Raw genomic sequence first — 25907 nt, 5'->3', positions numbered from 1 at the left:
ATGTATCACCAGTCTCTGAACAAATCAAAAATTTTAAAGACACACATAACTTTTAAAATATAATAGGAAAACTTCTAAAACTGTTGTGAGGGGTTCAGAAACAACCTGTTAAATCAGGAACCATATTTACAGGGGGGAAAAAAAGAAAATACATATTCCAGTTGGGTTATCTTGCTTCATTTTGATCTAAAAAAAAATTGAAAACAAAACAGAACCAAATCACCTAGTGTACACCACTACCATGAATTCAAACTGCACCAACAAAATTAAGAAAACAGTGCTTTTCAATGCATTACTATTATTTTTAAAACTCCAGTGAGAGGACCAAAAAGTTCCCTTAAAACACAATATGAGGGGCAGCTAGGTGGCGCAGTGATAGAGTACCAGCCCTGGAGACAGGAGGATCTGAGTTCAAATCCGACCTCAGACACATAACACGTACTAGCTGTGTGACCCTGGGCAAATCACTTAACCCTAATTGCCTCACAAACAAACAAACAAACCTGAATAAGGACCACCTAAATCAAGGGTTCTTTAACCTTTTCACAGACCCTTGAGGCAATCTGGTGAAGCCTAGGGACCCCTTCTCAGAATGTTTTCAAATGCTTCAAGTAAAACAGATAGGATTACAAAGGAAAAGAAAGGTTGAAATCTGCTGATGATCACCTGTAGGGTCGATGGAGCCAAGGTTAAGAACCTCTGCAACATCAATAGATAAAGATTTTGGAATTTTTTTAATATGAACTGCTAAAATTTCTATTTTGAAGTTACAATTATTAATCTTAACTGCTGTCCTCAGGCCACCAAGAGGCAACTATAAGGAAAAAAAGGTTCTGTATTTTTATTCTCAAAGCTTAGATATGCAAGAAAGGAAATATTTAAGTAAATATCAGTCCTTCATTTAATTTAACAGGGCAATGATTAGAATGCTTTAAAACAAGAAAATGTGGAAAGATGGCATTATCACTATTTAGAATTTAGCATTTTTCCAGAATCAGCCAGGCAAGGAAATCCTTAATGACCATGTAGTTAAAGTGACAAAATTTCAGAATTTTTATTTTGGAATTTTCATTCAGTTCTTTCTTTTTTTTAAGGAACAATAATTTCAACATCTCTTCAATAAAGCTATCTGAACAGAAAACCTGTTGCATAGTACTATTTTATTCTCTGTAATTATTATGTCAAAATACAGTACAGGTGAAAATAAATAACTTAAAAAAAATTTTGTTTTTATGTTTTATATAACACCACCGCTGTCAACTTCCATACATTCACACATTCATTTTTAGGAAACAGACAATTCTAAGAGTAGAATACCATTCTGTGTTACAGCAAAAAATTAGCTAGAAATAATCAAAGGGCTATTGTTTGTCTTTTGCAATATAACTGAAGCAGCAGTACAATACAGTGCTTCATCATGGGCCTTTAGCGTAATTCTTCCACACATCACTCGGTTGCTTGCTTGGCATTTTCTAAGTCTAGTCCACAAGGTCTGCTGGCAATCAGGTGGCATCAGCTCTGCAGAGGGGGCACCACAGCATGACAAAGCAGCACGTTCACACGTTTACATTGATTCCCCAGCTTGTCTTTTTATCAAGCATGCTTCTTGGGTTTGTTGGCACACGCTCCATTTCACTTAATGTCCATTGGCTCCTTCCGAAAGGATCCGCGTAGGTTCGGTATACCTCGCCGTAAGTATGTAAAACAGAGCAGGGGCTGGCACCAAAGCCAGGAGCGGCAAGTCTTGTTCCAGTTTATCTACTCTGGAGATGGAGATGATCCCATAGGCATGAAGCAACCAGTGGCTCAAGAGAATGATTAGCCTTTTCTTTTTGAGAAGATGTTTGAAGGACTATATATGATAAAACAAAACAAAAAAGAAATGCAGATATATGCTTGATAGAATTTAACACATCATATGTATTATCTGAAGTCTGGAATTCAGAAAACTATTGCCTATGTTTTTACATTAAAACGTGATACAGGATTCACAGTGCAGATTAAGACAAATTTTTTTGGATGTGGTCAGTGTGGGATTTCTTTTGCTTGACTACACAGGTTTGTAAAAAGGTTTTGTTTTTCTTGCTTTTTCTTGGGGAAAGGAGGTGGAAAGGAATGAAAGGGAGAAAAAGCAGATCTTTGTGAAAAAAATTTACTTTTAAAAGTGTGACAAATAATCTTAATCCCTTTTGACACAGATACAAATTAAAAAGACAGAATTACAGCTATAAGAAAGCAAGTGCTCTCTTCACATCTGGTTAAACTGGAGTCATATGGTATCTATGTAGAAAAATGGAGGCACCATTTCACTTACCTCTCCCACCCCTGAAAGCCTACTGACTACAGAAAAGGCTGGAAGGCTACATGAATATTACACTTTCTGTTTTAGCTATATCACAGCATTTCTTAGTATGTCACTTGCCATACAGCCAGAAATTTTAAATTTAAATCCCAAAGGTTCTAAAAATAACTTTTTACTCAAGTTCCAAATATCTAGAAAAACTAAAATCATCAAACCTTTAAAAAGATTACAATGATAATATTCATGATGACCAAGGTGCTGAAAGATGCTGGTGCATCTTGTGAATCATCAAGGTTAGGGACAGGAACTGGAGCTATGCTTTATTGACATAGAGAACTCTGAATGGGGAAACTTCCTCTACCAATTCAACTGAGCACCTTTTCTGCTACTTAGATTTTTAGAGATTTGCCCAAAGCACTGACAAGCTGTGACTTGCCCAGGGTCCCACAGCTAGTATGTGTCAGAGGCAGAACTTGAACCCAACTCCACCAGGCCAGACTAATATTCAATACAGTTTTATCGTTAGGTCGTATTTGGCCATACACTAATTATCTGAAAATTGTGAACTGTATGTGTGATAATACAAACCCAAAAGTAGATTAAGTAGAAGAGTTGACCCATGGAGGGTATAGAGTAATACTACAATTATCTAAAGACTAGAATTCAGGCAACCTCAAATATCCAGAACTACAATGAACTAGGAAGTTAAAAAAAAAAAGTAGACTCTGCGGTAGTGAAGAGCTGCAAACCCCAAGACAATGCTGGGTTTCTTCTGCTTCCAGGAGAGCTATCACGAAGCTGTCACTGGCAGGTAACGGCTTGTAAGCTAATGTACAGGATGAGACCTGAGGAGTTCCTAAGTGCTAAGCAGGAACAGCCAAGCTGGGAAACACTGACCAGGGAACAAGCCCCTGACGTTCCCGTGCCTGAGAAGGGAAGCTAGCCCCAAGACCAAAGATGGGATCACTGGGCAGTCTGGGGACAGGGACCCACGTGTGCCTCTCACTCTGAAAGGAAGCTTATTTCAATAGTTCATATATCACCCCACGTATCACAATTAAGATTTATAACGACAGTTCTGAGTTATTAAAAGAAAACGTTCAATATACTGTTAAAGAAGCCTGTTGGCAGGATGGCAGGAGAATGAAGAACTCTTCACTGGAGTGACTATCAGAGAGGGAATGCAATCTGCTTTGGTGAGGAGAGTACTGAGACTGAGAAAATTTTAAACCATGGAAGTACTGAAATGGTTTACTCTGTTCAAGGTGGGAGGGAAATGGGGGGAAAAAAAAGATCAGATGCTGAAAAGAATAAGCCTCAGTTAGATAAAGACTCAGCTCTCTATGATAACATATCAACTGGGGTGCTAGATAACAAGAGGTATATGGTAAGTTGTAGTTAAAAAGAATATTCCACTAACTGGAACATTCCCTCTAGCCATTTTGGATAAACATGAGTTTGTAGTACATTCTTTCGTAAGCTTACCTACAAGTGAAAGCAACTATATCTTACTGCGCTAGTATTTTTCAGCTGTTTATTACAGGTTATAAAATAAGCTGCAAGAGTTATTACACATTCTCTATTCAAATATAAACAGTTCTTAAATCTGTAAAATCTTTAACAATAGGTAAAAATGATTCTTACCTCTATTTCTGAAGCAGACATGTATACAGCCAGGGTAACCAACGATAAGACTAATACAATATATGGAAAGGCATAGTCTGCAAGGCAAACAATACTGTGTTTGAAAAAAGCAAACAAATCCTCATTTTTAGTAAATTTCAAAGAAAACAAAAAATAAGATGATTAACTATTTCACAGAGGCTTATCTGTAGTCAATTACAGCTAACTTACCTTTGGAAAAAGTCTGGTTACCAATGTGCTTTGAAAAAGCAAATAACTATGCCTAACAGGCTGTAAAACTGTGCATATCCTTCAACCCAGCAATACCACTAGTAGGTCTATCTCTCAAAGAGTGCAAAGAAAAATAAAAACGTCTGATATGTACAAAAATATTTCTGGTAGCACAAAATTGGAAACTGAAGGGATGCCCATCAATTGGGGAATGACTGAACAAGTTATGGTATATGATTGTGATGGAATACTATTGTACTATAAGAAATGATGAACAGGATGCTTTCAGAAAAACCTGGGAAGACTTACATGAACTGATGATGCAAAGTGAAGTGAGCAGACCCAAGAGAACACCGTAGACAGTAACAGCAATATTGTATGATGACTAACTGTGAATGACTTAGCTATTTTCAGCAATACAATGATCCACGACAATTCCAAAGGACTTATGATGAAAAATGCTATCCACTTCCAAAGAAAGAACTGATGGAGTTTAAATCACAGCAAAGCATACTTTTAAAATTTTATTTTTCTTGTTTTTTTTTTTCTTTTTTTGGTCTGTGTTCACTTTTGCAACACAGCTAATATGGAAATGTTTTACGTGACTGCACGTGTATAAACTACATCAAAGGTGCTTGTCTTCTCAAGGAGAGGGGAAGAAAAAGGGGAAGGAAGGGAATCTGGAATTCACAAATTATGAAAAAATGTATGTTAAAATTGTTTTCATATGTAATTGAAAAAAGTTAAAACATTTTTTAAAAAACAAAGAAAATGTATCATTGAGATCTCCTACTATAAAAATTACCTAACCTTCCATTTCATATGAAGTAATCGTGATAGTCAAACAAGGAGAGATAATCAGAGAATGAAAACTTTAGACTAATGTCAGTAAAGAATACTGATGCAAAAATATTAAATGAAATTCTAGAAAAGAGGCCATAGTAATATATTAAAATGTTCACTATGACAACGTTGGATTTATATCAAAAATGGTTCAATGTTAGTAAAGCTACAAATAGAATAAATCATATTACTATAAGACAAAAAAGGCTTTGATAAAATAGTACTCAAGATATGTTTTTTAAAAACCATTAAGATATGTAAGAATAAGAGGATTTTTCTTCAATATGATCAAAAGTACCTATCTAAAACTGAAAAGTAAAACAATCTGTAATGAAAAAATACCAGAAACTTTTACAGTAAGATTAGGAGTAAAACCAGGGTGTCCACTGTCTCCATCACTATTTTAAAAAATTTTAAAAAGAAACTGAAGGAGACAAAAGTAATTAAACCAACAGTTTCAGTAAAGTGGCAATATATATATATTATAAACTGCCCAAAATTAATATAAATTTCTGTATATTAATAACAAAAACCACGAGGACATGAGAAAAAGAAATGACATTAAAAATAACAACAAAATGCATAAAATATTTAGGTATTAACCTATCAAGGCAAACAACACACTACATAGAAATAAAGGAAGACTTGAATCATTGGGGAACCATTATCTATGGTTGGACTATGCCAAAATCATAAAAATGACAACACAACCTAATTTTAAGATTTAGTGTTATACTAATCAAATTTCTGAGGGATTACTTTAAAGAATTGGACAAAATTAATAACAAATGCATCCGTGGAATGACAAGTAAAGTCTCAAGGGAAATAATAAAATAAAACAAAAACAAAACACCTCACAGGAATTAAGGAAGTCTAGCATTACCAGATCTCAAATTATTCTATAAAGCAGTAATCTTAAGAACTATTCAGTACAAGTTAGACAACAGAAAAGTAGTTCAGCGAACAGGTTAGAGAAATGAGACACAGAAGTAATCAAACACAGCCAAAAATACATACTACTAAAAGGAAGTCTCCTTATTTGGTAGAAGATGTTGGGGAATTTTTTTTTTTTGCAGCAACTATATCTGATCAAAGTTTATTAACTACAATACAAAATATGATGGAGTTACAACTTGGTATCACCATTTTGGGAAACAATTTGGAATCATGATAAAAAAATCATGAAGATATCCACATCTTTTAACCCAGAGATCCCATTGCTATGCAGTGAAAGATAGAAATAAAGGTACCATATTCATAACAGTATTTTTTTGTAATAGCAAAGAACTGGAAACCAAGGGCACTCCCTTCAGTTGAGGAATGTCTAAACAAACCGTGGTCCACTGACTGAAGAGAACATGACTGAGCCATAAGAAATGATTAACAGAAAGAATTCAGAGAAAAAATATACAGAGTGAAGAGAGTAGACTCTAGAAAACAACAAATACAACGACCACAACAATGCAAACACAAAGAACAAAAACAAAGAAACAAAAAGAATCCGAATGGTGCGCAATTATAATGACCAAATTTGGCCTTGGAGAAGAGATGAAAAAATGCTCCTCCCTCCTTTCTTTGGCGAGATGGGGGAGTATGGGTATAGAAGACAGCATACATTGTCAGACTTGGTTGTTGTGTTGGTTAGTTTTACTGAATTGCTATCCTTTATTTTTTTAATTCTTTGTTATAAAGGATGGCTAACTGGGTAGGAGAGGGAGTAAAACATATTCAGAAATGAAGGTGATGTAAAAACAAAAGATATCAACAAAAAAGTATTTTAAAAGCATGATTGGCAAAACATACAAGAAGATAACACAAATATATAACATCAATAGTCATTCCTCATCAGATAAGTGGTCAAAGGATACAAAGTTTTTGAAAGAAGAAATGTAAACTATCTATAATCATATGAAAAAATGCTCCAAATCACCAATAAGATCAATGCATAATAAACACTGTGGTTTCACTTCACATCAACAAAATTGGCAAAGATGATAAAACATGGAAATGGTCAAAATTAAAGGGGCTGTGGAAAGGCAAATACACAAATATACTGCTGGCAAATTAAATTAATCCAACATTTCTGAAAACAATTTGGAATTAAGTGAGAAAAATGGCCAAATTAATACCAATGCTGGACATATATCTCAAGTATGTCAAAGGCAGGGAAAAAATATTTGCAGTAGCACTTCTTGTGGTAACAAATAACTAGAAACAGAGTGAGCATCTATCAATTGGGGATTGGCTAACAAACTGGTATATTAATATAATGGAATATTATAGTGCCAGATGACAGAAACGATGAATTTGGGAAGACATATGAAGTGATGCAGAAGAAAGTAGAATAGACACAATAACATGAATAAAAAGAACCCTAAAATACATCAGAATTCAGATTATTGCGATGACTAATCTTGATTCAGAGAACTAATCATTAAACAAACTTCTCCTCAGTAAAAAGACAGTGGACTAAAGGCATGGAATGTCATCTATGTTGTCAAAGGCCAATGTGCTTCTAAAATAAACTTACATTTTATATCAAGTAAAGGTGTTTAAAACATTTAAAGAAATCAAATGTCACTTATTATTTATTACATGTACAAATGATAAAAGTATTTAACTGACATCATCCCACTTACATAGAAGGCCTCCTCCAACTGCCTGAATGACAGTCAAAATTGGGAAGAAGTAAAGTGCTGCATAAATACTCTTAAATCGATCAGACTTCCCTAAGCCACAGGCAATCTTCTTTACCAGAAGTGGTCGGAGCAGCATCATTAATACCAAGCAAAAGGCATAATAGATAAATACAATGGTATATCTATAAAATAAAATTAGATCAATGAAATTTAAGATGAAAAGGTAGATTAGTGCATAATAAATACGATGGTACTTCTATGAAATAAAATTTTAAGTGAAAACTATATTAGTTTTTTACATTTCTTTCACAGCTGTTTTCACATCAGAAAGTCTTAAAGTTTAATATATTAATAGTTCATTCTTTGATGAGAAGATCAAGTTTTCAGACCTTTTATAAAGGTTGTACCAGAGTCTTATGGATTAGGTAAAAGGCTGGCAGTTCTCTTAAGGCTCTTAAGTTAAAAAAAGAGTTGCCAATCTGCAAAGATGTTTTCACCCCAGGAGTTTCTTATATCAATGAAATAACAGATCTCATCAAAAATAAAACAAAAATCCCCAATATGATAAGGATTTAACATCAATGTGACAGACAGGCTACATACCCAGTCAGGGTTAACATGTGCCTCCTAGAGTCCTTCCTTCTGCCCTGGAACCCTAGGATTCTTGAATCAGCTTGAAAATCATATCCCCTGTACTTGGTACTCGTGTTATCCTTGCCCACAGCATTCTCACTCTTTACTATAGGACTACTGTAATATTTCTGTATTCAACACAGTATGTTGCAAGGTTTAACATATGGTCTTTATACGCAGTACTAAAAATAAGCGTCTTTATGCTAACCTGTCCTTTGGTTTGTTCAAATGTTAAGAAGCTCTTATAAATGTTAAGGAGCTCCCATGAGTAAGCCTTCCCTTAACTGATTATCTCATCAGAGGAGGGCATCGATCACCTGTTACTTGGTTCTCAAAAGTTTTGGAATCTTCTGGAGAAATTACCTGTCAGGTTTCTTTCTTCTCTGAGGACCTAACTGCTCAGCCTCAGTGGCTTAGACTGTACTATTAACATTTGATCTCGACTCTTACACCACAAAGTAGTATGAAAGGGTAGCTGAGAATAGTACTTGTGCAACTGCAGCAACTACTAACTGCAATACCCATCTTCATTCTTAAAAATTCCAGTCAGTTAAGTTTGCATTCAAAGTAACTAAGACATTTTTCAACCCTTTCCAATGTGCATGTTATGAGGGGCTTTGCCTTCTTTTCTCCCCATCAAAAGTTTATCACTAAGTTAGTAGGTATGCCTCTATTTGCAAAACAAAAATGAAAACAAAAAAAAACATATTATGGGAATGGAATCCTATGTAAATGCTGTGATGATTTAGAGATCTTTGACAATTTTCTATAAATGTTTCCCACTGAATTACCAGAACACAAAATATATAGTTTCCTTCAACTTTTAAATTTGTTTCTTGACTCCCTCTCACAACCCCCCCCCTTGGATTCCTGCACTTAATAGGTCTACCTTGGTCTTCAGAAGACATAGTTAAGACAAGGATTATAGGCAGGTAATATGTTTGTGTAATTAAAAGAATCAGAGGGTCATTTACTTCTACTGCAAGTTACTGGCATTTCTTGATTTATATCTTGGTGAAGCTCTCTGGATGACGTTCCCCCTATGTTTACCATACTCTTATCTTGCGGGCTCTAAGATAAACCTCTCAACACAGAGATGTCTTATAAATTTAAAAGACTTATTTTCATGTGCAGCTTACAGAATCAATCTCAAAATTTTATAGTCACATTTTATATCTCCATACAATCCTCAACTGAGTTAGGCCTTCTAAAATTTCAGGACCAAACAAGTTCTCTAAGGCTTCAAGTTCCAAAGAAAATTAAATCTGCATGCTGCAGTTTTAATAGCCTATGAAATTATAACTGCATGAAACTCTCAGAAATTGTTTTATAAGTAATAACCACTTTAGCAAATCCTTCTAAATTTGAGACCCTCTAGGACAGATCCTAAAACATTTATTTACACTATTTGGATTTTGTTACATACGCATATATAAAGTACAGAAAGTCTATACGTAGCCACCTTTAAAGGACTATGCGATTTATCTTTATTTACATTAATGTTTCATTGATTAACAGAAAACACTAATGCTGATCTAAAGTGCACTGTTTCATCTCTAGCTCCCTCAAATTCACTCAACATGCACTTATTTCATCTAGCATGAAACAAAAAGCTCATCTGGCTATAATTCCTACAATCCAAATACCAGGTTAGCCTACTTTCTTCACCAAGCAAAATATAACAATATACAAGGAATACCTAATCTATATTAGCATTTTATTGTCATAAAAGTTAACTTAAAAATATTTTGATGAATTAAACATTTACTATATCATATATTTACAAATGGCAGGACATTTAAAACAAATCTTCCCCATCTACCCTCTATAGCCTTTAATCTATCTTTCATAGTTCTTTATAATCATTGAATAGGGACTTTTTTTATTTTAGCACCTAACACATAGTCAGCACTTAGTAAATGTTTTTGCTTGACTTGATTACAACTAGATCTAATCATTTACCCTTACACTCAAAAGTTTTCAAGTGATTTCCTATTGTCTACCAAATAAAGTTCACATTCCACAGTGCCTGGCATTCCAGGTTGTTCAGAATATAGCACCACCCTACCTTTCCAACCTCTCCTAGTACTCCCCTTCACACAGTCTCTATTCCAACCACACTAAGTTATTTTCTGTCTCTTGAACATGGCCTGTTTTTCTGCCTCTATGTCTTTGCTTCCATCAATGTCTCTGTCTCATTGAAATCCTACTTGTTGTTCTGTTCCTCAACTCAAAGGATCCATGAAACTTTTCCAGATACTCTCCATTAAGAAACTGATTTTCCTCCTTGAACTTACATGAAATACCTCGCACCTTTCTGTTATTTTCATATTATTTTACACTTCAGTAACATAAATGTGTGTGTGTGTGTGTGTGTGTGTGTGATATTGCCCCACTATATTATAAACTAAATGTAAACAGGGATTGAATATTATCTGAAATTTTTCTTCTCTGGGGCTGACTAGTACCCTATATACAGTAGGAGCTTAATAAATGTTAAAGTGAAATGAAATAAATTGAATTACGAAGAATTCTATACTTACAGTGGGTAGACAGCTTCATGAGTACAGTGTATTGTGGTAATATAATCAGGACTTGGGTTGTAAAGCATTGTGTACCAGTCAGAAAGCATCAATACTCGACAAGAACGAATCTGCAGAACACCAACCGGATCACTCACAAGTAATGTAACAATAGCTGCCACACTGCATTCAAATAAGGCCGTTACATGCTGAAATAATGCACTGGAACTAGAGGGAGAAAAAGGTGGCAAGAAATTTATAAAGTTATATATAATAGTAGCTGTTTCTGAGTCTGATTAATCAAAAACCAAAACAACTTTATAGAGAAGGTGCAAATATGAAATTTGAGAAGAATTTTAAATCCATCTCCTAGAAAAGAGATAACCTTCCCAGATTTAACACTAGCAAATGGCACAATCTAAGTAAAAATGTACACTGAAGTTATCTCTACCCCTTTAAGAGGATGATAACCACCATTACTATAAAAAATGTTTACTGGGAGCCTCCAGTCCACTTTGCTGAATCTATTTTATGGAAGCACGAGTAATTTCAGAATTAGTCAGGCAGATTCAGAACTCACTGAACAACAGAACCAAAGAGCACTGATGACCTGAGATCAACCAGGAGAGATGTTTTACCTGGTTCTGTCCTTGACCCTGTTAAATATTTTTAGAAACGTCTTGGATCAAATTTATAGACAACACAAAGCTGGGTGAGCATGGTACTAGAGGACAGAGCTAAAAAGATCCTGACAGGCTGAAACAATAAATCGAATCTACTAGCATAAAATTTAATAGGGATGATGATAAAGTCCTACACTAGTAATTCACAGTATAATGAATCAACAGTGTGAAGTAGCTGCCCCAAAATGAGAACAAAATTTTAGGTTACATTAATAGAAGCACGTATCTAGAAACAGAGAGGTGCCCTCTTGTATCCTTGTAAGATAACATCCGAAATATTGTGTCCAAAATTGATCCCCATATTGACAAGCAGGGAGGTGTCCAAAAGAGAGTTACCAGAACAATAAGAGGACTCTCAAAACTCTGTCATATGAGGACTGGTTGGAAGAACTAGGAATGTGAGGCCCAGAAAACAAAACATTTGGAGGAGAGGATGAAGATAGGAATATTACCCTCATTATCTGAGAGTTATCAAAAAGAATTAAAATTATTCTTCTTGGGCTCAAAAAAGCAAAACTAGGATCAAAAGGTGAAAATCAAAGGGAGGTTATGTAAAAGTGGAAAGGACTGCCTCAACAAATAGTGAGTTCACCAGTACTGTGATGGATGAGCGCAGAATGGATGCCTGCCTGTTGAGGATGTCATAAAATGGGTTTATATTAGACTAGATAACTTCTAAGGTCCCTCCAAACTTTAAGATTCTAAGATAAGGACGCTACTTCGATACTTTAAAGATCTTTGATTTTTATCAATGGACTTTCAGTAATTCAGACTGCAACCCCTCTATGCAGACAACTTTCAAGTTGTGGTGAGTGGTAATATTTATCATCTGCCGTTGAGATAATGATGATTCTCAACTTAACCAGGCTGGACCTCAGACAATATACAGCCATCTCCAAGCTCATCCTCCCAAGAATTTCCAGCTTAACTGATCCTGCCAGGGCTTACGCTCTATAGGAATGATTCTGAGAACTGATGGTCACTTCCGTGCCGACATGGAGCACTGAAGCAGAATTTCAGTGGAGAATAAGAACGGTAACACTGAATAAATAAAAATATTTTACTCTATCATCTTATTTAACTTCATTTTTGGCTACCAGTGCTACTCATATTTTTAAATACAAAATTATCATTTCCAATAGTGGTCAATTATGTGGTGCGTCATATAAGACAGAGGAATTTTTATTCCATAAAAAGGTTCAGAAAGTGATTTTCTGGTTATTTATATGATAAATCATTACTACTGTGGTATCACATTAAAAAATTACAACTATAAAATACGGACTTACTGAAATTACTTAAGTAAATTTTCAAGAGTTTACTTAAGACTACATGTATAAGCTCATCTACGGGAGAATACGGATAAGAAAGTACAGATGAGAAACGATCACGCACCAATGCAGGGCATACCAATGTCAGTAAGATCACAAATCTACAGGCATAAAAGTTACAAACATTCAAGAAAGCATTTCATTTTTAATAGGTCCATGTTGAAAAGACAAAGTTGGAACAGGAACGTGAGGTTTTCTTTTTTTTCTTTTTTCTCTTTAAATTTTTTTATTTTTCCCATATGCTTTTGAGTTGAAAATTTTTCTCCCTTTTCCTCCCCCTCCCCCTCCCCAAGACACCCACAATCTGACATAGGCTTTACATTTACATACCCATTAAACATATTTTCACATTAGTGAAGTTGTAAGTAAAAATTAAAACCAATACGAGGAACCATCAGAAAGATGAAACAAAACTCAACTGAAGGTAAAAATCAGTGATAGTGATTCGAATTCCACAGTTCTTTCTTTGAATGTGAACAGCATTATCCATCCCGAGGCCTCTGGAAATGTCTTAGATCCTCATAATGCTGAGAAAGGTTCAGTTTAACAATCTTAGTCATTGCATAACGTGGCTGTTATTGTGTACAAAGTCCTCTTGAGGAATGTGGGATTTTAAAAAGCATATCAGGTTCTATCCTAAACACTCAACTGTTCAATCCTCTACATTTTAAATACTGCAAGCACCAGCACAACACCACCGTAAACATATCCCTAGGAAAACGTTTTATATAAATTAAAGTCCATTTCCCTCAATAACTTAAATTATCTGTTTTACAGATGTCTCATCTTTATTTCTAATCCTTAAATGTAGTGGTTTCAAATACAGAGACATCTCTATCAAAAAAAAATCTGAATATAGTCTCTTCAATAAACATTTATAAAAGCCTACTACATCCAAGACAGTAAGCCAGCAGGCCCGATGCTGTTGATACAAAGACAAAAAAAAAATTCTCTCCTCTCAAAAAAACTTAGATGTAAATAGATAAGTAAATACAAGCTATGTTAGAGGAGTGAGAGAACCTAGCCAAGACTGGTGGAGGTTTCCTGTAGGAAACTTGAGCTGAGCCTGGAAAGAAGCAAAAGATTCTAATGAGTAGAGCTGAAGTAGAGCTGCATTTCAAGTATGAGAGACAGCTTGTGCTGAGGCAAGTAGGCAGGAGATAGACAGCTAAGTTCACAGAATAACAAGTAGGCCAGTGTTGCTGGAATACAGAAGGCCTAAAGGGGAGTAAAGTAAAATAAGCCTAGAAAGACAGACCACAGCCACAATGAAAATGCCAAGCTAAAGCACTGGTATTTTATCTAGAAAGAAGCTAAGCATTCTAAGAGGTGGTGAGGCCAGCACGCATTCCAGGAATAGGGACCAGCTTATTCAAAGTAAGGAAGCAGGAGATGGCCTCCCACCTTACCCCACTCCCCCCAAGCTGGGCTCCGCCCCCATACCAGGATTATATTCCCACCTCTTTTCTTAGCACCTTGGCTTCTTTCCAGACTGAGCTCAAGGACCACTGCCCATCTCCACCTTTTTGATTTCCTTACTTATTAGTGCTTTTTCCCTTCTTTCCTTCAGTGTCAAGAAGGAGCTATTGAAGATATTTGAGCAGGGAAGTGCTTTACAAGATTTTTTTTTCCCGGCCAGCTGTAATAGATTATAGAGGACAGAATAGAAGGAAATCAATTAGGAGGTTATTACAGTAGTTAAGGAGTAGAATTAAATCAAGACAAAGTTTAATAATTCAGGACTTTTCATCAACCATATAAAAAGAGCTGCCTACAAGGGAGAGGCAGCATAGTTTAGTGGAAAATATGCTGGACTTAATGCTGAGAGGGACCTGGGTTCAAATCTTACCTTGTTAGCTACGCAGTCATGGCCATTAACCTCTTTAAGTCTCACATTTCTCATTTGTAAAATGGGGATAATTACACTTATATACCTTATCCTTACAAGGATGATTAAATAATATATGTAAAATGTTTTCCAAACCTTAAAATTCAATATAAATGTATGATGCTAGTGTGATTATGTTTGTATTTGTTACCACCTGGTTGGAAGTAAACAGAATGCAGCCTAAGTTTTCTTCTAAGGCTTTCTCTCAAGAGAGAAAGCATGTCTCAGCCTAGTACAGGTCTGCTGGCAGACTCCACCTCTGAAGATTAATAAAGCTTTACTGAATTGAACAAAATCTTTCCATTTCCCTTTCCTGGCCTATTCCAATTTAATTCTCGTGAGTACTAAACAACCTCACAAAAAATTCAGTCGACTGTATCTTAATAGAGACGATGTAACTAGTTACTATGGTAGAAGTCATTTCCAGGTTAGCTGAAAGTATACGGTCAGACCACAGACTAGTTATTCAAACATCAAATTCAAGACCAAATTAGAATGGAGGGAAGACACTGCATGAAGTTACAACAGCTTGAGCCTGACCTATTCAAACAGCTGTTGAATGTCCCCCAAATGTGAAATAGAAAAGATAAACATATTATCCCTGATTATTTGCATTGCCTACATAAGTTTCATGCCAAATAACCATTAATGTAAGTCCTGGAATAGGTCCCTAAGTCTCTAAGTCAGACAAAGAAATGTCATTGTTTATAGAGATATTATCGCAATTTATCTTTAAGGTTATCATTCCACCAATCTTCTTCCCTGCATTAAGTTAAAATCATTTTTAGGAGCTGCTCTCTAAGAAGCCTCTATGAATTATTCTGAATAAGTGAATAAAGAGTGCTGTACTAAGTGCTGGGGATACAAACAGAAAAGACAGACCCTGCCCTAATTTTGGAAAGGAAACAATCATTTTCTGATGCAAATAATCACCAATTTATTTGTGCTTTCCTATCAATTTTCTTACATCTGGTCACATCTGTATCATCGTAAACAAATGTTAATTATATAAGGCTATCATCCCACTAAATTAAAATATTTGTCAATCCTGTAATTATAAACATTAAGTCAAAGTAAGTTCTGTACTATTATTAGATACTACATATAGTTATAAAACCATCTCCTTTAATTAAACTCCTAAAATAAAAGACAAAGAATATTTACTTTGTTAATTAAAATTCAGCTGGCTTTGGATTACTATGACTATTCAATAACTATTCAACTATGTCAGTACTTATAATCCGAAGGTAAATAACTGAAGATATTTAATTTGAATACTGTATTTCTAAAACAGGAGTTCTTAACCTTTTTTGTATTACGGACCCCTTGGGCACACTGGTAAAGCCTATGGCTCTCCTCAGAATGCCTTTAAATGCATAAAATGCATAGGATTATCAAGGAAATCAATTCTACTAAAATACAGTTACCAACTTTTCCAATGCAAGTGCATAGATCCCAGGTTAAGAATCCCTGTCCTGTAAGATCCTTTCCCCAGCCAGACAACTTTCACTGATACGCAAGGCTAGCTAACCTCTTTTTGCCTGAATACCACTCAATGAAGAACCAATGGAGAACAAGAGGAAGCAGGGCCATAAAGCCAAGGTAGAGCCAGTCATAAAGTTCTGGGGACTCTGTACATGGCTGACAGTATTTCTGAGTATTCGTTCTCTGTCCTCTTGGGCACACCTGAAAAATAGAAAAACTTTCTTATTTACAGAATTACTTTGGGAATATTAACTAAAAGCATAAAAACATAATTACTTAATAAGATCCTCTATTTCAGTCCAAACATTTAATTATCTGCAGCCTTCAGAAATAAAAAAAGACATTCTTAAAGCACAAATGTGTTCCTTTCATGAAACCTGCATAAGATTTATCATAACTGCATTACTAAATATTTTATAATGAATGGACTCTACTTGCTAAAGTAGTTGATTATAGAAAATCTGCTTATTAAATAAATTTAAAAATAATTCCATAGGGATATTCTGGAGGTGGAATGCTAACCTACTATATATACAATATGCTATGGGAAATAATAAAAATAATTAGGAATGACTATAAAAAGTGATTTAATATGTGCTGAGTAAACATAACTTAGTAGGAAGAAATGCACTATTCTGCAGATAACCAATATAATAAAATATGGATTTTTATGCTAATGAACTTCTGATAAATGGTGGAAACCTTTAAGCAAGACAGAAGAACAAAATTTTACTTTTGTAAAGATTTTTAAAAACGAAGATCAAAAACTGACTGATGAAGCACTAAATAAACATTAAGACTTACCCCACATTCTCCATATATCTCGGTTGAATCATTTTTATATATCAGTGTCTTCCCACAATAAAGTCCAAGGCATGCTGGTTGAATATCAATAGCTTTTTAAAAACAAATGCCAAAAGAGTAAAATATTACTGAACATACTAATGAAACAACAACAGTGGAAACCTTTTTGCGCAAACAGAACATATTTCAATGTCACCTCACTATATCACTATTTCCTTTAGCTGGATGCAAGCCTGGACACAGGCACAGAGAAGACAGACCTTAAAGTGCTATATAAATGTTACCTGTTAATAATGCTTACAGTCAGAGGCCATAAGAAACATGACATGCAATTTTCAATCTTATTTCTATGCAATTTCAAAGTTCTAGATAAGAATATAATTCCTGTCTGGATATAGCTTTTCGTAACTGATAACTGAGACATGCAAATATCAAGCACTTAATAATGTGCTAGCATTTCTCCCTTTATCTCTCCCAAGCTCACTTCCCTATCACATGGCAGTTTCTACCGCCTTAAATGCACTAGGAGAATGTCGTGATCTGGTCATAGTGCATACTTACTGGCAGATCTCCAACTAATTGGTGCCACCACCATAAACGTACTTAGCTTCAGGGTATAGCAATTCTGGGGGAAGAGCAGCATCCTAACAGCTAACATTTCTGTAACACTTATACCAGGCACTGTGCTAAGCACCTTTCAATTATTATCTCGTTTGATCCTCACAACAACTCCATGAGACAGATGCTATTATTATCTCCATTTTACAGATGAGGAAGCTGAGGCAAACAGGCTAAACGACTTGCCCAGAATCACACAGCTATTAAGGGTATGGGGCTGCAACTGAACTCAGGTCTCCCTGACTCCAGGCCTAGCACTCTATCTACTGTGTCACCAAGCTACTAACATCTCTAGAGCTCTGCTCTCTCTCTTCATATCTACATACACAGACATCTCTCTGAAGGCTTTCAAAAATTTAAAGAAAGCACACATATACCTCCTAATATCCTTCAAAGCACGTCACTGAACTTGGCTGCAAGGTTTGGGTTGCATGGCATATCGGGCGAAATTTTTTTCTTTTTTCTTTTTTTTTTTTTGGTAGTTGGGGTTAAGTAACTTGCCCAGCGTCAAACAGCTAGTAAGTGTCAAGCGTTTGGCCTGAGGCTGCATTTCAACTCACGTCCTCCTGACTTCAGGGCCTGTGCTCTATCCACTGCACCACCTAGCTGCCCCAGAAATTTTTTTTAAAGGGTGTTTAGCACTTCAGCTACCATGTTTCCCTGATCTCCCCAGTGAGCTGTGATTCCTCCCCTTGTTAAACCTTTGAGGGAAAAGATTTGATCTTTCCTGAATAAGTAGTCATTTTATAACTTGCATTTTGGTTACTTGTATAATTTGTTTCATTAAAGCTCCTCAAAGGTAGGAATTTGTTGTTTTCTATCCATGTTATCTACAGGACCTGGCAAGGTACCTTTCACAGAGCAGGCATTTCATAAATGCTTGTTGAACTGAAAAAGACTCTGACTTGTTGTGACCTTTGGTACATAAGAGGATTGTTGAAGGGTTCAATGTCCTTTTTAAGAAAAGATCTTTGCCTAGATGATGTAATCAGAGGGGCAAGATTAGAAAATAAAACTCCAGTGCAGAATTTGTTAAAAATAACCATACTTAAAATGAGCATAGAACTAAAGTGAAAAGAATGGACAATTATATAAATATTCTTTAATATTAAATGACAAAATTTTTCATAAATTCAAACCCATGCTCTCCTGAAATATCCTTCTTTACTCAAAGGTTGAATATAATAGTGTCTTTCATAACTGAGAGCTGGAGAAAATAAAAAGTAACATCCTAAGTCGGCTCCTGTTTAATTTTACTCAATTGCTGGGTGTCTCCTAGACCACACCCCCTTCTGTCTCTTTACTAGGTTTCAAGAGGCTCCTTGGCCACAACACTGCCAGGCCTGTTAGTGCCAGTCATAAGGATAATTTACCACAGGTTCCCCAAGACACAACAATATCCTGCCTGCCCTAAGTCTGGGCCTTGAACTTTGTAATCACCTACCTTCATCAGCCAACCTTTCTCTACTCATAGATACTCTGCCTGAATTTATTCCCCAACAGTTAGTTAGCTTAGTCAAATCCCTTCTTATTCTGACCATCTCTGAAACACTGAGTGCCAGAAGTTACCCCAGTTGTCTACCCATTCCTATCCACCTCAATCCTAATATCCCATTCCCCACCCTCAGACAACCCCTACTACTGTGACCTCTGGAAATCCCAAACAAACTGAACAATCACTCTCAATCTAAGGGGGGGCAGGGGAAGGTAGAGGGGTGGAATGATAAAAGGGAGGGCAGATTAAGGGATGCAATGGTTAGAAGCAAAAAAGACTTTTAAGGACAGACAAGATAAAAAGAGAACAAACAGAAGGAAATGGGACAGAGGGAAATACACAGTAATTATAACTATGAATGGGAATGGAATGAGCTCATCTGTAAAATAAAAATAAAACAAAAAAGCAGATAGCAGAATGGAATCCAGAATCCAACAACATATTGTTTATAAGAGATACCTGAAACAGAAAGGCACATACAGAGATAAAATAAAAGGACCGGAGAAGAACCTAATATGCTTCAGCTGAAATAAAAGAGGCAGGGCTAGTAATCATGATCTCAAAAATAGATTTAATTAAAGAAATAATCAGGGAAACTACATTTTGCTAAAAAGGTACCACAGACAATGAAATAATATTAAAAAATTTATAGCAAATTTCTCAGGTAAAGGCCTCATCTCTCAAATGTATACTGAGCATAGAAGTGAGTCGAATTTATTTTTTAAAAAAAAGCCTTTCCCTAATTGATAAATGGTCAAAGGATATAAACAGGCAGTTTTCAGAAGAAATCAAAGCTATCTATAGTCATATAAAAATGCTCTAAATCATTATTGATTAGAGAAAGACAAATTAAAGCAACTCTCAAATACCACCTCATACCTTTCAGAAATTACAAATGCTGGAGAGGATATGGAAAAACAGATACACTAATGAACTGCTGGAGGAGTAGTAAACTAGTCTGGCCATTCTGCAGAACAATTTGGAACTATGCCCAAAGGGCTATAAAACTGTGCATACCCTTTGACCCAGCAACACCACTACAAGGTCTGTATCTCAAAGAGATCAAAGAAAAAGGAAAAAGACCTATACAAGCAAAAATATTTATAGCAGCTCTTTCTGTGGAAGCAAAGAGTTGGAAATTGATGGGATGCTCATCAATTAAGGAATGGCTGAACAAGCTGTGGTATGTGATTGAGATTAAGTACCACTGTGCCACAAGAAAAGACAAGGGTGGAGGGGTGGCTTCCAACTGACTCAGAGTGAAGGGAGAACAACCAGGAGATCATTGTGCACAGTAATAGCAATGTTGTGATGATGATCAACTGCAAGACTTGGCTGCTCTGATCCCTACAATGATCCAAGACCATTACAAATGACTCATGATGACAAAATGCCATCCATCACCTGAGAGAGAACTGATGAACTAAGTGCAAATTGAAGCTATCATTTTCTCACTTTTTTTCTTGCTTTTTTAAAAAATAGGGCTAATATGAAAATATGTTTTGCTTGCTTTCACATACAAAATTGATATCATATTGCTTGCCTTCTCAGCAGGAGTGGGGAGGTGGAGAATTTGGAACTTAAACTTTTTAATGAAAAGAATGTTAAAAATAAATAATTTTTAAAATAATTAAAACCTGATTTGAATAAATCTTGATAATTTCAAAACAAACAAAACCAAGCCTTTACTCTCACTTTAGACCTCTTTTCCTGAACTCTATGTCGGGCATTCGCTGAGACCTGACTCCTTCCAGAGAGTACTGGTAGCACTTCCTCTCTTTCACCTCCCTCTACCCCTAATCTGATCCCAGTGGTTTTATTTCCCACCGCCCAGTCCAGATGCTCCCTTTCATCAACACTCAACAACCTTAACGCCTTTGAGGTTCACTCTATACAATTTCTCACCCAATCTATACCTGCTGAACAGAGTTGAAGGAACTCACAAAACCATGCTGAGAAGAGTCTACTACAAATTTATGTGATCTAAACTCAGCTGAGCCCTCACTGAAACAAGGCAATCTTTCTATTTCTCCTTAATTAATTCTCTATCTCATTCACTATTATGGCTGTTCAAAACACTCTCTTCTCTCCATAAGCCCCCCCCCAGCATTTCCTCCCCTGACTCTCTCAGTTGAGGTCCTTGTTTCATACTTCACTGGAAAAATTCCTGCTTCAATCCAGTCTTTGATGATGCGGTCTTTTTCCTTGCCAAAATCATATTCTCTGATCCCAACCCCTCCCATGTTCTCCATCAGACTGCCCCCACTATCATCTCCTTTCTCCTTAATCTTCAATCTCTTCCTACCGAATGGCCACATAATCACCTCCATCCTTTAAAATAAATATAAAAAAAAATCCTCCCTAGATACTTCCATCCCTGTTGAATATCTTCCCATCTTTCTCCTCCCCTTCTCAGCTAAACTCCTTGAAAAAAAGTCTATGCTTGGTTACTTCTCCTTTTTCTCCTCTCACTTTTCTTAATTGTTGCAGATTTTATTCACCAGTAAACTTAAATATATTCATAATGCTTCATTGTTTTGAACTCTTTTTAAGATGCAAAACCCTACTGAAAGGGTTCCACCTAATCTCAGATTCAGATCCTTCCTCATCTTGACTAATCTGGAAATAATGAAATTCACAAGTCTTCTTGTCATATGCAACCACACAACACCATTCATGAAGACTGGTCTTAAGGTATTTCTTGGTAAGGTATTTTAAGTATTTTCTGGAGAACTGTTTCTCAGACATAACTGTGATCTTATTTTTTGAAAAGTTCAATATAAATAACATTTTCTAGTTTTCCAGGCTTTAAGAATTGTTGAAAATTCCAGAATCAAAAATTCCACCCTTTACTGTATGGTTAAGATCAAGGTTAAACTTAAAAGGCGATTTCTTAGTCTTTCCTCCTCCTCCTTCCAGCATCCTTCTCCTTTCTTTTCCTTCTCCCCATCTCCTTTCTCCTCTTCTTTTTTTTTTTTTTTGCAGTCCCATCTTGGACATAAAACATGAAGAAACGATTCTCAATCTTCTAAACCTCCTGCCATTTGGTTTCTGACCTCATCTTTATCATTTCTTCCTTTATCACATCTGTCAGGTAACTCCCCTTCTCTCCACTCACACGGTCATCACCCTAGTTCAGGTCCTTATTACTTCTCTCCAATGGACTATTTCAATAGATCCCTAATTGATCTCACTGCTTCAAGTCTCTCCCCAGTGTAATACAATTTTCACACAACTGCCAAAGTAATTTTCCTAAAGCAAAGGACATGTCCCTCCTCCTGTTCTATAGGCTTCCTATTACCTCTAAGATCAAAAACTGACTCCTCTGTCATTTGAAGTTCTTCACAACTATGCCCCTTTCTAACTTTCCAGTCTTCTTACATATTACTTGCCTCCATGTACCATACAGCGCAGCCATACTGTCCTAGTTGCTGTCCCCCAGGCCTCAAATGTTCTGTTTTCCTCATTTCTGCCTCTTAAAATTCCTAACTTTTTTCAAGACTTGGTTCAAATACTACCTTCTACAAAGAGAACTTTTCCAGCCCTCAGAGCAGCTGATATCTTTTCCACTAAAGTTACCTTCCAAAGACCTGATAACTATCTTGTGTGTGTAGATAGATAGATATATAGATATATATATATATATCTATATATCTATCTATCTATCTACACACACACATATATAGATATATATACCCACTTATATGCATGCTACCTACTTCTTTAGGAGGTAAGCTCCTAAAGGACTGAGTTTTTTACTTACATCCCAGTGCATACTAAGTGCTTAATAAAAATTTATTAGATGGATTTTTAATAGTCAGAATCACAATGCTTTGCTCAGAAAAGATACCTAACAAATGTGTACTGATCCTCTTTAATATGAAGCCAGAGATAATTCTGGAAATGATTTAATTTGGGAAAGTCTCTTGAGGATGAGTCTTCACTCAGTTTCACTCATTCTTCACTCACCAATCTCCCAAGTACCCAACTCAAGGATTTACATGTAGATTGACACATAATGACTATTTAGGTGAGTTGTAGAACTTAGAGCTGAGCAGGAAAGTAAAACTCTTGGGGTCCAACCACCTGAAACTTCTTTTCCAAAGAAGGACTCTGAAGCCTAGAGAAAATAAATGATTTGCCCACTGTCTCTTGGCTGAAAATAAATGTGAGGGGTAGGATGTGAACCCAGTTCTCCTTTATAACCATTAGATTTGAAGTCAGAAAAATGAAGATCTAGTGCCTGGTATATACTAACAGTTAAATAAATACCTGTTGACTGACAGCATTGGCTTAATTTTGTACAAGAAAGACGTTTCCTTCATTGTTTTTTCATTATCATACTCCAGAGCTGGATGGTGAAATGACTATAGTGCTGGACCTGGAGTCAGGAAGCATCCAAGCTCAAATCTTGTTTCCTGCAAATACCAGCTGTTTAACTCTGGACAATTCACTTATTTGACATCTTTCAGCCTTGGTTTCCTTGTTGTAAAATGAGGATAATAAACAGTACCTACCTCAAAAAGTTGTTGTGAGGATCAAATGAGATAACAGAATAAATCTGATAATTAAAATTATTACTTAGCATTTAAAATGTTTAATTCATTCTCCCTTATTTCCATGACAACCTTATATTGGGTGTATAAATGTTGTTATTAATAAGCTTAGTAGACTCAGCATAAATGCTGAGAAATTTTGAAATCATTTCCCGCATCACCTGCAAACCTTAAAGCACTATATAGATATTATTATTGACAATATTTATCACTTAGCATTTTAAATTTTGAACTCCCTCCTCCCAAGACAACCTTAAGTGCTATAAAATTATTAATAATACACTTATTAGGCTTGGAATTTCCGGTTTTGCAATCACGTCCCCGAATATTTGCAAAACTTAAAGTGCTATATAAATATTAACACATTTATTAGACTCAGAATTTTAAATCATGAAATCACTTCCCTGAACTTTTGCAAACTCTTGAGAGCTATATAAATATTAACAAAGTTATTATTCAGCATTTTAAATTGTGAAATAACTTCCCCAAACCTTTGCAAACCTTAAAGTGCTATAGAAATATTAATAAACTTAGACTCAGCATTTTAAATTTTGAGATTACTCCGCTACCCCCATGCTAACCGTACAGTGCTACATAAACATTAATAAATTAGACAGCGTTTTAAATTTTGAACTCACTCTACCCCCACCCTCTCTCCACCTTAAAGCGTTATGTAAATATTATTACTGATAGACTTAGATTCAGCATCTGAATTTTGAAATCACCGTTCTCTACTACCAACACATGCACAAAAGGACTTTTCTAATAAATGAGTTTATTTCATATTAAGTCGGGTTCAGCTTCTCCCGCCCTCTCCTCTGCTCCGACAGCACCCCACTCCGGGGCCCCGGAAACCCTTGCATTTCGGACGCTCATTTTCCCCGACGTACAGGCCAGGGTCGCGGTGGGGGGGCCTTGCAGCTGCTCCGGCCTAAGCGCCGAGTCGGGGGAGGGGAAGGACGGGTGCGGGAGCCGACGCCGCGGGAGGGAGCAGGCATGAGTCCAGTTTCCCTCCATCCCCACCCCAGCTGGACCCCACGGAAGAGTGAGGTGGCGGGACAGCGCGCGGGGATCTATGACCACTCACCCATTGGCCTTTTGGACTGAGAACCGGGACCAGCCAAAAGGCTGCACCAGCTAGGATGATTACATACGGGCCGCAGGAGCTCCCAAACCCGGTAACCGTGGCTACAGCTTAACTATAGCACCGCCCCCTGCCTCGGGGCGACCGCTTCCGGAACACTCACCCATTGGCCTTTCGGATGCCGGACCCGGATCTGCGGAAGGGCCACACCACCTGGGCGGTCACATCCGGGACATGGGAGCTCGCAGGGCTCCGCCTCCCGGTAACTGTGGCGACGGTAGATTAATGCCCCGCCCCCTGCCCCTGTCGACCAATAGTGGCAGCTCTTGTTTCCAAGGCCACGCCTCCCCGACCCCGCTGCCCATCCACACGCCTTCTCGGCCAGTTCCTGGGCAAAAGCCCCGCTGGATCGGTTCCTATGCTCGTTGGTTGGCAGCGTCTCCCATGGAGGTCCCGCGGGACAGCCGCCAGCTGCCCCCTCACGCCTCGGGCACCCCGGTGCTGTCGGTCGTGGACATGCACACGGGCGGGGAGCCCCTGCGGATCGTGCTGGCGGGGTGGCCCGAGGTGGGCGGCCCCACCGTGCTGGCTAAACGCCGCTACGTGCGGGAGCACCTGGACCCGCTGCGGCGGCGCCTCATGCTGGAGCCGCGCGGGCACCGGGACATGTACGGGGCGCTGCTGGTGCGCAGCGAGCTGCCCGACGCGCACGCGGGCGTCTTGTTCCTGCACAACGAGGGCTACAGCTCCATGTGCGGCCACGGCGTGCTGGCCCTGGGGCGCTTCGCGCTAGACTACGGGCTGGTGCCGCCGCCCCCGCCCAGTGTCCGCGAGGCCCAGGTCCGCCTGCACTGCCCCTGCGGCCTGGTCACCGCCTTCGTGGAGTGCGAGGGGGGCCGCAGCCGGGGGCCCGTTCGCTTCCACAGCGTCCCGGCCTTTGCCTTGGCCACAGGTAACCCCGAGCACCCCGCCCGCGCCCCTTGGGTTCAGGGGTCTGGGAAGGACACGTGTAACCTAGCAACCCTTCTGACGAAGACTGTGCCGCTGATTAAAATGCTTATTTTGATTAAAGTGTTAATCGAGCGTTCACTAATTGCAACCAACTCGGGGTCATGAGAAATTAATCAAATGTAATTATCCCATATGATACAGTAATTATATATTAATAAT

At 37.3% G+C, this 25907-nt stretch overlaps 2 protein-coding genes and 1 pseudogene across 3 annotated transcripts in view; 1 reads left to right on the top strand and 2 right to left on the bottom strand.

Moving 5' to 3' along the window:
• Positions 1-1029: 1029 nt before the first annotated feature.
• Positions 1030-24963, bottom strand: JKAMP (JNK1/MAPK8 associated membrane protein). Of its 2 annotated transcripts, none has more exons than XM_020986477.2 (7): positions 24901-24963; positions 16985-17076; positions 16227-16381; positions 10815-11021; positions 7639-7820; positions 3947-4023; positions 1030-1852 (listed from the first exon to the last, which is right to left on the bottom strand). In XM_020986477.2, exons 1-7 carry the CDS (start codon positions 24902-24904, stop codon positions 1637-1639), a joined length of 933 nt encoding a protein of 310 aa, XP_020842136.1. In that variant the 5' UTR covers positions 24905-24963; the 3' UTR covers positions 1030-1636. The 2 variants fall into 2 exon arrangements, with proteins under 2 accessions (XP_020842136.1, XP_020842135.1); XM_020986476.2 differs by lacking the exon at positions 24901-24963 and adding an exon at positions 24741-24876.
• On the bottom strand, positions 17084-22714 carry LOC110208427 (ribosomal protein eL22-like pseudogene; annotated as a pseudogene).
• The window catches only part of L3HYPDH (trans-L-3-hydroxyproline dehydratase), a 15793-nt gene continuing 14792 nt past the window's right edge, over positions 24907-25907 (top strand). Inside the window, exon 1 of the mRNA XM_020986475.1 lies at positions 24907-25689. Coding sequence (XP_020842134.1) covers positions 24972-25689 — 718 coding nt within the window. The 5' untranslated portion in view covers positions 24907-24971. The remainder of the gene's footprint in view (positions 25690-25907) is intronic.

Source organism: Phascolarctos cinereus, unplaced genomic scaffold (genome assembly GCF_003287225.1).
Source record: "Phascolarctos cinereus isolate Bilbo 61053 unplaced genomic scaffold, phaCin_HiC Scaffold_3;HRSCAF=262, whole genome shotgun sequence".
NCBI lineage: Eukaryota > Metazoa > Chordata > Mammalia > Diprotodontia > Phascolarctidae > Phascolarctos > Phascolarctos cinereus.
This window is presented reverse-complemented; position numbering and strand designations above follow the sequence as displayed.